Genomic DNA, 15,611 nt, shown 5'->3' with positions numbered 1-15,611 from the left:
CCTCGTCTAGTTTTATCACTAGGTAGCCGCCGGTGACCAGGACTCCTCCACAGCCTCCTCATCTCTCCCTCAACCTCTCCACACACACACACACACACACACACACACACACACACACACACACACACACACACACACACACACACACACACACACACACACACAAAGCAAAGGTGAGAAGCAGGAGGGAGTGGAGGAAGTGCAGAAGACAGAGGACAGAGGACAACAAGATTACATGTAACAGAGCTAGGAATGATTACATTAACATAAGACGAGTGTCGGAAAGAAATTATGTGAATGATATTGCAGTCAAAGCGAAAAAGCAACCTAAATTACTACATAGCCATATAAGAAGGAAGATGTCGGTAAATGACCAAGTGACAAGACTGAGGAAAACAGAAGGGGCATATACAGAAAGCGACAAGGAAATCTGCGAGGTACTGAATGCAAGTTTCCATGGAGTGTTCACAACCGAGCCTGAGCAGCTTCCATTGTTAGAAGCGATTACCCTAGATGAAAGACTATCAGATATAGAGGTGACAGCAGAGGAGGTAATGAAACGGTTGACAACACTGGATGCAAATATAGCTGTTGGACCAGACAATGTATCACCGTGGATACTTAAAGAGGCAGCGCAGGCTCTCAGCGTGCCTCTGGCAATGATCTTTAATGAGTCACTTATGTCGGGAGAATTGCCCAATTGCTGGAAGGAGGCAAATGTCGTACCGATTTTCAAGAAAGGTGATAGGGAGGAGGCACTTACCTACAGACCCGTATCACTGACAAGCATCCCCTGCAAAATACTTGAAAGAATAATTAGGCTAAGACTTGTTGAGCACCTGGAGAGCATTGGGTTTGTAAACAAGCACCAACATGGGTTCTGGGCAGGGAAATCATGCCTAACAAACCTTTTAGAATTCTATGATAAAGTAACAAGGATAAGGCAGGACAGAGAAGGCTGGGCAGAATGCATATTTCTTGACTGCCAAAAGGCCTTTGATACAGTACCGCACATGAGACTGCTATACAAACTTGAAAGGCAGGCAGGAGTAAGCGGAAAGCCCCTAGTATGGGTGAAGAACTACCTAACAGGAAGGAGCCAGAGGGTAATGGTAAGGGGCGAGAAGTCGGACTGGCGAACAGTAACAAGTGGAGAACCTCAAGGATCGGTGCTGGGACCAATCCTCTTTCTAATTTACGTAAATTATATGTTTACAGGAGTGGAATCATACATGTCAATGTTTGCAGATGACGCAAAATTAATGAGAAGAGTTGTGACAGACGAGGATTGTAGGATCCTCCAAGAGGACTTAATCAGGTTGCAGAGATGGTCAGGGAAATGGCTACTGGAGTTTAACACCAGTAAATGTAAAGTTATGGAAATGGGATCAGGTGACAGGAGACCATAGGGACAGTACACAATGAAGGGGAACAGCCTACCTGTAACGATTCGAGAAAGAGACCTGGGAGTGGATGTGACACCTAATCTAACTCCTGAGGTACATATAAATAGGATAACGACAGCAGCGTACTCTACACTGGCGAAAATTAGAACTTCATTCAGAAACCTAAATGAGGAGGCTTTTAGGGCGCTTTACACTGCCTACGTGAGACCCGTCTTAGAGTATGCCGCGCCATCATGGAGCCCCCACCTGAAGAAACATAAATTGCCATTTGTCTTATATGTGCTGTCAATCTGCTGCATGGTGTCTATTAATCTTGTTTAAATTACTAATCAAGCTGTCAATGTAATCAATCAGAGCTTTAATATAACAATGTGCTTTAATATACTTACTAAGCTCTCTCATTTCATTTTTCTCTTGCAATGTATCTTTATCATTTATCAATTCTGAAAGAAATTACCAACTTAAAATTATCTGCTAGATTAAGGACCTGCCCGAAACGCTGCGCGTACTAGTAGCTTTACAAGAATGTAAATACTGTACTATCCAATGTATTCCCACAAACCCAATGTACCTTCTTGTATATATATAAATAAAAAAATAAATAAATAAATAAAGAAACTGGAGAAGGTTCAGAGGTTTGCGACGAGGCTTCTCCCAGAGTTACGAGTGATGGGATATGAAGAGCGTCTGAAGGAACTGAACCTTACGACACTAGAGAAAAGAAGGGAGAGAGGAGATATGATAGGGACATATAAAATACTCAGGGGAATTGACAAAGTGGAAATAGATGAAATGTTCACACGTAATAATAACAGAACGAGGGGACATGGGTGGAAACTGGAAACTCAGATGAGTCACAGAGATGTTAGGAAGTTTTCTTTTAGCGTGAGAGTAGTGGAAAAATGGAATGCACTTGGGGAACAGGTTGTGGAAGCAAATACTATTCATACTTTTAAAACTAGGTATGTTATGGAAATGGGACAGGAATCATTGCTGTAAACAACCGATAGGTGAAAAGGCGGGATCCAAGAGTCAATGCTCGATCCTGCAAGCACAAATAGGTGAGTACAAATAGGTGAGTATACACACACACAGAAAAGCCTTTGACACAGTACCCCATAAAAGGCTATTAAAAAAGTTGGAGCAACAGGCAGGAGTAAAAGGGAAGGTGTTCCAGTGGATAAGGGAGTACTTAAACAACAGGAAACAGCGAGTAACGGTGAGGGGGGAGACATCAGAGTGGCGAGATGTCACCAACGGAGTCCCACAGGGCTCAGTACTTGGACCCATCCTGTTTCTAATATATGTAAACGATCTTCCGGAGGGTAAAGACTCGTTCCTATCAATGTGTGCTGATGATGCAAAAATTATGAGAAGAATCAAGACGGATGAAGATAAACACAAACTACAGGATGACCTGGACAAACTGGAGGAGTGGTCAAGAAAATGGCTGCTAAAATTCAACTCATTAATGTGTAAGATAATGAAATTAGGCGAAGGGAGCAGAAGGCTGAACACAAGGTACCATCTGGGAGGTGAAATCCTGCAAGAGTCAAATAGAGAGAAGGATCTGGGGGTTGATATCACACCGAACCTGTTCTCAGAGGCCCACATCAAAAGAATGTCATCAGCGGCATATGCTAGACTGGCCAACATAAGAACTGCCTTTAGAAACTTGTGTAAGGAATCGTTCAGGACCCTGTATACCATTTATGTACTACCAATCCTGGAGAATGCAGCTACAGTTTGCAGTCCATACCTAGTTAAACACAAGACAAAGTTGGAGAAGATTCAGCGGTATGCCACCAGGCTCGTCCCGGAACTGAGAGGAATGAGCAACGAGGAAAGGCTAAAGGAGCTGAACCTCACATCCCTGGAAAACAGAAGAGTAAGGGGAGACATGATAACCACCTACTAAATTTTCAGGGGAATTGACAGGGTGGACAAAGACAAACTCTTCAGCACGGGTAGGAAACGAACAAGGGGACACAGGTGCAAACGTAGTACCCAGATTAGCCACAGAGACGTTAGAAAGATTTTTTTCAGTGTCAGAGTAGTTAACAGATGGAATGCATTAGTCAGCGATGTGGTGGAGGCTGACTCCATACACAGTTTCAAATGTAGATATGATCTGTATCACCACCACCTGTATCATATCTGTACACCAGTTGATTGACAGTTGAGAGGCGGGACCAAAGAGCCAAAACTCAACCCCTGCAAGCACAATTAGGTGAGTACACACACAAACACACACACACACACACACACACACACACACACACACACACACGTAGCCTCGTAGCTACGTAGGGGGGCCGCGTAGCCTGGTGGATCAACCCGTTCTCGCAAATTTAATAAGTCAATATTGACTTATTAGTTGCGTGCATAGGTGACATACTAAACATAATAGTTTCCCTTGAAAAGCTTCATAGAAAACACCGACCTTACCTAACCTACTTAGTATGTTAAAATATGCATCTTATAGATTCGTAATTACAATTGTTACTTAACCTATTATAGGTATAGGTTAGGTAATAATTGTAATTACGAAGCAATAAGATGCTTATCTTAACATACTAAGTAGGTTAGGTAAGGTCGGTGTTTTCTATGAAGCTTTTCAAGGGAAACTATTATGTTAAGTATGTCACCTATGCACATATTTAATAAGTCAATATTGACTTATTAAATTTGCGAGAACGGGTTGGGTGGATAGCGCGTAGGACTCGTAATTCTGTGGCGCGGGTTCGATTCCCACACCAGGCAGAAACAAATGGAAAAAATTTCTTTCACCCTGAATGCCCCTGTTACCTAGCAGTAAATAGGTACCTGCAAGTTAGTCAGCTGTAACGGGCTTCTTCCTGGGGTGTGTGTGGTGTGGGGAAAAAAAGTAGTTAGTAAACAGTTGATTGACAGTTGAGAGGCAGGCCGAGAGAGCAAAGCTCAAAAGCATACACAACTAAGTGAATACACACATATAAGACGAACATCGGAAATAAATTATGAGAACGATATTGCGATCAAAGCGAAAAAGCAACCTAAGTTACTCTACAGCCATATAAGAAGAAAAATGTCCGTGAACGACCAAGTGACAAGACTGAGGAAAACAGAAGGGGTAATTACAGAAAGTGACAAGGAAATCTGCTAGGCACTGAATGCCAGTTTCCATGGAGTGTTCACAACCGAGCCTGAAGAGCTCCCATTGTTAGAAGAGATTAGTTGATGAGAAGAGATGAGTTGATGTGACGGATGAGGATTGCAGGATTCTCCAAGAGGACCTGAACAGGTTCCAGAGATGGTCAGAGAAATGGCTACTGGAGTTCAATACGAGTAGATGTTAAGTTATAGAAATGTGACTAGGTGATAGGATACCAAAGGAACAGTACACAATAAAGGGGAACTGCCTACCTGTGATGATGCGAGAAAGAGACCTGGGCGTGGACGTAACACCTAATCTATCTCCTGAAGCACATATATATATAGGATAATGACAGCAGCATACTCTACACTAGCAAAAGTTTGAACATCATTCAGAAACCTAAGTAAGGAGGCATTTAGGGTTCTTTACACTGCCTACGTGAGGCCTGTCTTAGAGTATGCTGCCTCATCATGGAGTCCCCATCTGAAGAAACATATAAGGAAACTAGAAAAGGTTCAGAGGTTTGCAACAATACTCGTCCCAGACTTACGAGGGATGGGGTATGAGGAGCGCCAGAAGGAACTGTGCCTTATGACACTAGTAAAAAGAAGGGAGAGGGGGGGGGGGGGCATGATAGGAACGTATAAAACACTCAGGGGGATTGACAGAGTGGACAATAGATGAAATATTCACACGGAATAGTAACAGAACGAGGGGACATGGGTAAAAGCTGGAAACTCAGACGAGTCACAGAGATGTTAGGAAGTTTTCTTTTAGCGTGAGAGTAGTGGAAAAATGGAATGCACTTAAGGAACAGGTTGTGGAAGCAAATACTATTCATAATTTTAAAACTAGGTATGATAGGGAAATAGGACCGGAGTCATTCCTGTAAACAACCGATGCTCTAAAGGGCGAGATCCAAGAGCCAATGCTCGATCCTGCAGACACAAATAGGTGATTACACACACCCTCCCTACCCCTCACCCTACCTGCCCCCACTCAAATGCTCACACAACCCTCCCTCCCCCCCCCCACCCCATTCTGACCAGGTCACCCCTTCCTCATTCCTATCTTGTTCCCCCTAACCCCATTCCCCCCCTGTACCCCTCCCCCTCCATCCCATACCCTCATTGTCCCTCCTCCCCCCCCCTCACTCCATATCCTCCATGTCTCCCTACCTCCTTACCCCATACCCTACCTGTCCCCCCTTCCCTTGATCCCCCCCCCCCACCCAAGAATCCTCTGAGACCCTCTTAACCACCTCACAGATCTTCACACCCAGAGAACAGCTTCCTCCATCAGCAGAAAGCTCACCAAGAAGGGGACAAGAGAATGAACAGAAGAAAGTAAGCATCAGGGCAATGTACACTAACATAGATGGGATTATAAATAAAACAAGTGAACTTGGAGAATGGGCACTAGAAGAAAATCCAGGCATAATAGCACTCACAGAAACAAAGCTAACGAAAACCATAACAAATGCAGTATTTCCACAGGACTAATATGTTGTGAGGAAAGAGAGAGAAGTGAGAGGAGGAGAAGGAGCAGCTTTGCTGATAAAAAAAAGGTTGAAGTTTTTATGAGATGGTTATTCAGGCCTGTGAGGATTTCAGTGACTACATATCAGGTACCATAACAATTGGAGGACAAAAAATTATAGTAGTAGTCATATATAACCCCCCACCAAATGACAGAAGACCCAGACAGGAATATGACAGAAACAACATGGCCACCATCAATATAATAGAGAGAGCAGCTTCTGTAGCTCGCCGGAACAGATCCATACTACTAATTATGGGGAACTTCAACCACAGGAAGATAGATTGGGAGAACAGAGACCCACATGGAGGAACAGATACATGGAGAGCTAAGCTGCTGGGCGTGGCAACAAGAAACTTTCTAACACATCAAGGGACTGACAAGAATGAGAGGAGAGGATGAACCAACTATGATCTGATATTTACCCTAAATGAGTCGGATATAAGGGAAGTTGGAATCCCCCCTTGGGAATGAGTCATCAGTGTATTGATCTTTTGAGTACCTGGTTCAGCTAGAAATTATCTCCCTCCAAAAAAGAACTGGGAAACAAAGGCTGGCGTACTGAAAGGGAAATTATGAAGAGATGAATAAATTCCTAAGGGATATACCATTGAACACAGAACTCAGAACCAAGTCCGTTCAAGACATGATGGACTATGTCACCGAAAAGTGTCAGGAAGCGGTGAACAGGTTTATCCCGGCCCGACAGGAAAAAAACGAGAAGCAAAAAAAGAATCTGTGGTTTAATAGGGCATGTATGAAAGCAAAGGAACTGAACAAAAGGGTGTGGAAAAACTTCCATAATAACAGAACACCAGAAAGCAGAGAGAGATACCAGAGAACCAGGAACGAGTATGTTAGTGTGAGAAGAGCAGCTGAGAAAAAGTATGAAAATGATATAGTTAATAAAGCCATGACCGAACCAAAGCTACTACACAGTCACATCAGGAGGAAGACAACAGCGAAGGAACAGGTGATGAAACTTAAACCGGATGAGGACAGGTACACAGAGAATGACAAACAGGTGTGAGAAGAACTCAACAAGAGGTTCCAGGAGGTTTTCACAATAGAACAAAGAGAGGTCACTGCGCTAGGAGAGGTGGCAGTAAACCAGGTGGCCTAGGAAGGGTTCGAAATTACAAGAGATGAGGTCAAGAGGCACCTGTTGGAGCTGGACATGAGAATGGCTGTTAGCCCCGTGTTACGGACCCGAGTCCAGCATCGTAGCACGGAGCAGTGACGGCAACACTATCTGTGAGTCTGCTCCCGAAACACCCTCCAAATGGACGACGCCATCTAGTGAGGACGGGATATACCGGCCACAGGGGCTGGATTCCCGTCTTAATCAGCTCGTAACGTAGCCGCTGCTGACCTCTGGTGAGGTGGTGCTTAGACAACAATGGAGTGGAGTGGATATGGTGGACGTTTGTGTCTAAGCCTGTAAGTGAGGTTCCCTAGCCCCGGTACTAATGACGTGTCTGATTACAGAGTCGACCTGGGACTGCTGTAATGGACGATGGATCAGTCTACCCAAGGCAGCCAAGGTCTCTCCACGAGTTTGCTGAAGAAGCTGTGAGTCACCCCCGGACGAACACTGTTGAGAGTATTAGCCTGCCTATGACGTGGCAGTATCAGGAATCGCCTTATCCGGGGCTGGCTGGTGGAAGAGACTAGCCACTGTGGTGCTGAGAGAGGAGAGTGATCAGCGGAATCACACGAGGCTCCTGCCTAGGGCTCGCAACCCTAGTATCGGCCGTGGAGTGGCCTACACAGCGGAGCTGATCGGAACCTGCCAGCTACAGGCTGGATTGTGGTTGAAGGCCTCCACGACGGAGCACCCAGTGGGACTGTGATTTGGCTGGCCTGTGGCCAGGATAGATTCGCCGAGAGAATCCAAGAGGATTCATAGTGGGCCGAAGAAGAGAACCAGGGCTACTCAAAGTGCGCACCGTGGAGCATCCTGTGTCTTCAGAGGAAGACAACTCTGTACATTAAAGTGTGTTTATAACCCCGCGTGACTGTTTATATATTTATTTATGGTGGTGGTTAATAAATATATATATATATATATATATATATATATATATATATATATATAAATCAGAGCGTTTGTATCCCTCCCCCTTTAATTTAACTTGCGTTATGGAACACATCCCTTGAAAGCCTCTACTAGCTTGGGGCCGGATTCCCAAATTCTAATAACACCAGAAAAGAACCCGGTTACGCCCCAGTAGGGCCGTAACACCCGGACAGAATCTCACCATGGGTATTGAAAGAGTGTGCAGGAGAACTTTGCTTGCCACTCTCCATAGCGTATAGTAGGTCACTGGAGACGGGAGACCTACCCGAAATATGGAAGACGGCTAATGAAGTCCCAATATACAAAAAGGGTGACAGACAAGAGGCACTGAATTACACTACAGGCCAGTGTTCTTAACTTGTATATCATGCAAGGTGATGGAGATGATTGTGAGAAAAAACTAATAACACATCTGGAGAGAAGAAACTTCGTGACAACCCATCAACATGGGGTCATGGAGGGTAAATCTTGCCTTACAGGCATAATAGAATTCTACGATCAGGTGACAAAGATTAAGCATGGAAGAAAGGGATGGGCGGACTGCATTTTTATGGTCTGTCGGAAAGCCTTTGACACAGTACCCAATAAAAGGCTGATGCATAAGTTAGAGAAACAGGCAGGAGTAACTGGTAGGGCGCTCAAGTGGATAAAGGAGTACCTAAGCAATAGGAAGCAGAGAGAGATACAGTGAGGGGGGTGAGACCTCTGATTGGTGTGAAGTCACCAGTGGGGTCCCACAGGGCTCTGTACTCGGACCTATCCCGTTTCTGATATAAGTAAATGATCTCCCAGATGGTACAGACTCATTCCTCTCAATGTTTGCTGACGACGCCAAAATTATGAGAAGGATTAAGACAGAGGAGGACAGCTTGAGGCTTCAAGAAGACCTGGACAAGCTGCCAGAATGGTCGAACAAATGGTTGTTAGAGTTTAACCCAAGCAAATGTAATATAATTAAGATAGGTGAAGGGAGCAGAAGACCAGATACAAGGTATCATTTGGGAAATGAAATACTTCAAGAGTCAGAGAGAGAGAAAAAGACCTGGGGGTTGATATCACGCCAGACCTGTCCCCTGAAGCTTAAATCAAGAGGATAACATCAGCGGCATTTGCCAGGTTGGTTAACGTAAGAACGGCCTTTAGAAACTTGTGCAAGGAATCTTTCAGAACATTGTACACCACATATGTCAGACCAATCCTGGAGTATGCGGCTTTAGCATGGAGTCCATATCTAGTCAAGCATAGGACTAAACTGGAAATGGTTCAAAGGTTTGCCACCAGACTAGTACCCGAGCTGAGGGGTATGAGCTACGAGGAGAGACTACGGGAATTAAACCTCACGTCACTGGGAGACAGAAGAGTTAGAGGAAGACATGATCACCACATACAAGATTCTCAGAGGAATTGATAGGGTAGATAAGGACAGACTATTTAACACAAGGGGCACACACACTAGGGGGACACAGGTGGAAACTGAGTGCCTAAATGAGCCATAGAGACTTTAGAAAGAACTCTTTCAGTGTCTGAGTATTAGACAAATGGAAAGCATTGGGAAGTGATATGGTGGAGGCTGACTCCATACACAGTTTCATGTGTAGATATGATAGAGCCCAATAGGATTAGGAACCTGTATTCCAGTTGATTGACAGTTGAGAGGCGGGACCAAAGAGCTAGAGCTCAATCCCCGCAAGCACAAATAGGTGAGTACTACTCACTCCCAATCTCCCACTACTCACACACTCAGCATCTCCCACTACTCACCATCTCCCACTACTCACACACTCACCATCTCTCACTACTCACACACTCACCATCTCTCACTACTCACACACTCACCATCTCCCACTACTCACACACTCACCATCTCCCACTACTCACACACTCACCATCTCCCACTACTCACACACTCACCATCTCCCACTACTCACACACTCACCATCTCCCACTACTCACACACTCACCATCTCCCACTACTCACACACTCACCATCTCCCACTACTCACACACTCACCATCTCTCAATACTCACACACTCACCATCTCCCACTACTCACACACTCACCATGTCCCACTACTCACACACTCACCATCTCCCACTACTCACACACTCACCATCTCCCACTACTCACACACTCACCATCTCCCACTACTCACACACTCACCATCTCCCACACTCACCGTCTCCCACTACTCACACACTCACCATCTCCCACTACTCTCACACTCACCATCTCCCACTACTTACACACTCACCATCTCCCACTACTCACACACTCACCATCTCCCACTACTCACACACTCACCATCTCCCACTACTCACACACTCACCATCTCCCACTACTTACACACTCACCATCTCCCACTACTCACACACTCACCATCTCCCAGTACTCACACACTCACCATCTCCCACTACTCACACACTCACCATCTCCCACACTCACCGTCTCCCACTACTCACACACTCACCATCTCCCACTACTCACACACTCACCATCTCCCACTACTCACACACTCACCATCTCCATCAAAATACTCCATCCCAGCATCACCCACGTATAATCTCGCCGTATTCCCCATTCACCTTCACCATCTTCCTCATCACTGTAACTGTTTTTCCTGATTTCTGCCACCATCACTGCATCTAAGTTTCCTATACACTCCATGTGCCTCTGAATCCAAAAGGATGTACCCAAAATGCAAATCTGTTAACTGAACACCTTCCCTATATGTCAAAATCTAAATACACTAATATTTACAACCCGTCCTCCTAATAGAACGCCGCATTTTGACGTATATTCAAAAGTAATAAATTATTGTGCTGAAAAATGGTAGCGGCTCGCGAAATTGACATACTGTCCCGTTTTCTATTTTTGGGTATTCTGGTAGGTTAGCATAGGGGTACTTTAGCACGACAGTTTCTTGACGCTGGGAAATCTTAAGAGGACTGGATGAATATTTAAATAAATGCTAAGATCTATAGAGTGGGAAATAATACTTAACATCCTGCGACGTTGTGGAGGCGAGAATAGAGGCTGAACTCCGGAGGCATGAGGAACTACCCCGGACACATGAGGAACTACCCCGGAGGCATGAGGAACTACCCCGGAGGCATGAGGAACTACCCCGGAGGCATGAGGAACTACCCCGGAGGCACGAGGAACTACCCCGGAGGCATGAGGAACTACCCCGGAGGCATGAGGAACTACCCAGGAGGCATGAGAAACTACCCCGGAGGCAAGAGAAACTACCCCGGAGGCATGAGAAACTACCCAGGAGGCATGAGAAACTACCCCGGAGGCATGAGAAACTACCCCGGAGGCAAGAGGAACTACCCCGGACACATGAGGAACTACCCCGGAGGCATGAGGAACTACCCCGGAGGCATGAGGAACTACCCCGGAGGCATGAGGAACTACCCCGGACACATGAGGAACTACCCCGGAGGCATGAGGAACTACCCCGGAGGCATGAGGAACTACCCCGGAGGCATGAGGAACTACCCCGGAGGCATGTGAAACTACCCCGGAGGCAAGAGAAACTACCCAGGAGGCATGAAAAACTACCCAGGAGGCAAGAGAAACTACCCCCCAGGAAAGAGAAACTACCCCGGAGGCATGTGAAACTACCCAGGAGGCAAGAGAAACTACCCCGGAGGCAAGAGAAACTACCACGGAGGCAAGAGAAACTACCCCGGAGGCATGAGAAACTACCCCGGAGGCAGGAGAAACTACCCCGGAGGCAAGAGAAACTACCCCGGAGGCATGAGAAACTACCCCGGAGGCATGAGAAACTACCCCGGAGGCAAGAGAAACTACCCCGGAGGCAAGAGAAACTACCCAGGAGGCAAGAGAAACTACCCCGGAGGCATGAGAAACTACCCCGGAGGCAAGAGAAACTACCCCGGAGGCAAGAGAAACTACCCCGGAGGCAAGAGAAACTACCCAGGAGGCAAGAGAAACTACCCCGGAGGCAAGAGAAACTACCCCGGAGGCAAGAGAAACTACCCCACAGGCATGAGAAACTACCCAGGAGGCATGAAAAACTACCCCGGAGGCAAGAGAAACTACCCCGGAGGCAAGAGAAACTACCCAGGAGGCAAGAGAAACTACCCCGGAGGCAAGAGAAACTACCCCGGAGGCATGAGAAACTACCCAGGAGGCATGACAAACTACCCAGGAGGCATGAAAAACTACCCCGGAGGCATGAGAAACTACCCAGGAGGCATGAGAAACTATCCCGGAGGCATGAGAAACTACCCCGGAGGCATGTGAAACTACCCCGGAGGCATGAGAAACTATCCCAGAGGCAAGAGAAACTACCCCGGAGGCAAGAGAAACTACCCCGGAGGCAAGAGAAACTACCCCGGAGGCATGTGAAACTACCCCGGAGGCATGAGAAACTACCCCGGAGGCAAGAGAAACTACCCAGGAGGCAAGAGAAACTACCCCGGAGGCATGTGAAACTACCCAGGAAGCAAGTGAAACTACCCCGGAGGCAAGAGAAACTACCCAGGAGGCATGAGAAACTACCCCGGAGGCAAGAGAAACTACCCCGGAGGCAAGAGAAACTACCCAGGAGGCATGAGAAACTACCCAGGAGGGATGAGAAACTACCCCGGAGGCAAGAGAAACTACCCCGGAGGCATAAGAAACTACCCCGGAGGCATGAGAAACTACCCAGGAGGCATGAGAAACTACCCAGGAGGCATGAGAAACTATCCCAGTGGCAAGAGAAACTACCCCGGAGGCAAGAGAAACTACCCCGGAGGCAAGAGAAACTACCCCGGAGGCAAGAGAAACTACCCCGGAGGCATGTGAAACTACCCCGGAGGCATGAGAAACTACCCAGGAGGCAAGAGAAACTACCCTGGAGGCATGTGAAACTACCCCGGAGGCATGAGAAACTACCCAGGATGCATGAGAAACTACCCAGGAGGCATGAGAAATTACCCAGGAGGCATGAGAAACTACCCAGGAGGCATGAGAAACTACCCAGGAGGCATGAGAAACTATCCCAGAGGCAAGAGAAACTACCCCGGAGGCAAGAGAAACTACCCCGGAGACATGAGAAACTACCCAGGAGGCATGAGAAACTACCCAGGAGGCATGAGAAACTACCCAGGAGGCATGAGAAACTACCCAGGAGGCATGAGAAACTACCCAGGAGGCATGAGAAACTATCCCAGAGGCAAGAGAAACTACCCCGGAGGCATGAGAAACTACCCAGGAGGCATGAGAAACTATCCCAGAGGCATGAGAAACTACCCCGGAGGCATGAGAAACTACCCAGGAGGCATGAGAAACTACCCCGGAGGCAAGAGAAACTACCCCGGAGGCAAGAGAAACTACCCCGGAGGCAAGAGAAACTACCCCGGAGGCAAGAGAAACTACCCCGGAGGCATGAGAAACTACCCAGGAGGCATGAGAAACTACCCCGGAGGCAAGAGAAACTACCCCGGAGGCAAGAGAAACTACCCCGGAGGCAAGAGAAACTACCCCGGAGGCAAGAGAAACTACCCCGGAGGCAAGAGAAACTACCCCGGAGGCATGAGAAACCACCCCGACTAAGCTGTGACTCCATAATATCTCCACAATATCACATTATCAATGTTTGTCCTTCATACAAACACTATTTTACAGATAAAGATAATTCCTCTAACCTATGTTCATAACTGTTATTGTTCTCTTCTGGAAACAGCTTAGTAGCATGCCATTGCGACTCCGTATCATTGCTGCATATTCTAATTTCAGATATATGAATAATGAAAATGATGTCTTTATTGTTTCTCAGTCATTAAGATGAGAATCGTTATTTCACATATAAATGTTTTTTCTTCCATTATTTTATCTAAATGTCTTATTTTACGAATAAATGTAAAATTGAGTTATTAATTTTTTCTATTTCTGTTCATATAAATATTATTTTAATATTTTATTATTGTTTAAAAATGTTCTTAATATAAAAGCAGTTGAAAAGAAATAAGTAACAAAATATTAATACGTCTTTGGTGGGGTTGAATATCTTCAATTTATGAAGATATATTGAATATCTTGAATATAGAAATATGGGATTATTGTCCCCTAGTGCTTCAGCTCACTCTCAGTATCATATTAGGCTCCTCCAACCAAATTATATTCACCTGAACTCTCCCACTGAAAATGTTGACAAGGTCAACAAAACAGCGACTGGCCATAATAAAGCAGGAAAATGATCTGTTGAAAATTAATTTTTCGTGCTAGAATAACTGATCTCACTCATTCTGTCGTATTCAATAACACAGTTTGCAAAAAATACCGCTATGAATCAAATCAGCACATTATCAACAGTATAAACACTGCAGTATAATGTATAAATATATAGGCAGGACAATGGACAAAGGCGTGAGGAGGAAAACAATGTCTTTATATTTATGGTTCATGAAAATAAGTGAGTGGAAACTTCAGATGGCCTGATGGCCAATTCACGAGGTTAGTAGAATTAATATCCCTGTGGGGATAGATGTCTATTAATCATCCTACTAAGATCATTTTTCAACTGATCACTTAAAATTGGATCCAAGGTGTACAAACATTTACTAGTATTTATGTTATTTGGCTTAGTAACTTATATAGCAGATACAATATTATTAATATTAAAGTTGTTGTGTAAAGTCTCTCCAAATCCACCTGGAGAGAATGTTTGTAAAAATAAATATATAGAGAGGATTTTATATATAAAGCAAAATTCGAAATTTCAAATCTTTTGATATTTGACCAATATAGTATGTATGAGAATGATGGTATTTTGTAAATGACACGTTTATGAGTATGACGAATGTTTCAAACTACTAATTTTACAATGGTATTTTCAAATTTAACACCACATGTAAATCAAGTAGTATCAAAACTTTGTAACATCTCAAGTAAAGATGTTAGAAAGTTTGCTGTTAGCTTGCGAGTAATGGGAAAATGGAATGAACTAAAAGAGCTGGCTATGAAAATTAATTCCGTTGATAACTGACAACTAGAAATGATTACACACACACACACTACCCACTTTCCCTATAAACCACCCTTAACTCCCACCCCATGAATACCAGCCTGCTCCCATACTCTCCCACTTCCCTCATACAATAATCACCAGAAACCATCATCACCACACTGCAGTGTTAACTCCATCCATCACCTCCATTCTCCAAAAACCCTCTTCTTCTCTCTTACCCCTCCCCCCAATTTCGTCCAGGCAAATGGCTATAAAAAAAATCAAAACCTACGGTTTTCACTCTCCCTGATTTTATGTCAGACAGCATGGAAATCGTAGTGGGGGGGCTCCAACGATGCCAATATTTCTTAAAGCATGGCACGTGGGCCAACCCCAACTAGCTTTGACACATCCTCAACACGCATCATCTACGAAAGTTGTGTAAGGCTAGTAGGAGGATAGACTCCTAGCCTCTGGCCTACAACTTG

The 15,611-nt window shown here is 45.3% G+C and overlaps 2 protein-coding genes and 1 pseudogene across 2 annotated transcripts; all 3 read left to right on the top strand.

Annotated features, from left to right (window-relative positions):
• Window positions 1–11,210: 11,210 nt before the first annotated feature.
• Window positions 11,211–12,434, top strand: LOC123762378 (SUMO-interacting motif-containing protein 1-like; annotated as a pseudogene).
• Window positions 12,435–12,680: 246 nt separating this feature from the next.
• LOC138366628 (uncharacterized) lies at window positions 12,681–12,980 on the top strand. The gene has a single exon (XM_069327789.1). It carries the CDS (start codon window positions 12,681–12,683, stop codon window positions 12,978–12,980), a length of 300 nt encoding a protein of 99 aa, XP_069183890.1.
• A 78-nt stretch (window positions 12,981–13,058) lies between these two features.
• Window positions 13,059–13,730, top strand: LOC138366627 (ctenidin-3-like). The gene has a single exon (XM_069327784.1). The coding sequence runs from the start codon at window positions 13,059–13,061 to the stop codon at window positions 13,728–13,730; it is 672 nt and encodes a 223-aa protein (XP_069183885.1).
• Window positions 13,731–15,611: the final 1,881 nt, after the last annotated feature.

The sequence above is a fragment of the Procambarus clarkii genome, chromosome 2 (assembly GCF_040958095.1).
Source record: "Procambarus clarkii isolate CNS0578487 chromosome 2, FALCON_Pclarkii_2.0, whole genome shotgun sequence".
Taxonomy (NCBI): Eukaryota; Metazoa; Arthropoda; class Malacostraca; order Decapoda; family Cambaridae; genus Procambarus; species Procambarus clarkii.
Note: the sequence above shows the minus strand (reverse complement) of the source record. Positions and strands in the feature narration are given on the sequence as shown.

Bases quoted from the DNA above. Each gene is read 5' to 3' on its own strand.
- LOC138366628 (XM_069327789.1), top strand. From the start codon at position 12,681: ATGAGAAACTACCCCGGAGGCAAGAGAAACTACCCCGGAGGCAAGAGA.
- LOC138366627 (XM_069327784.1), top strand. From the start codon at position 13,059: ATGAGAAACTACCCAGGATGCATGAGAAACTACCCAGGAGGCATGAGA.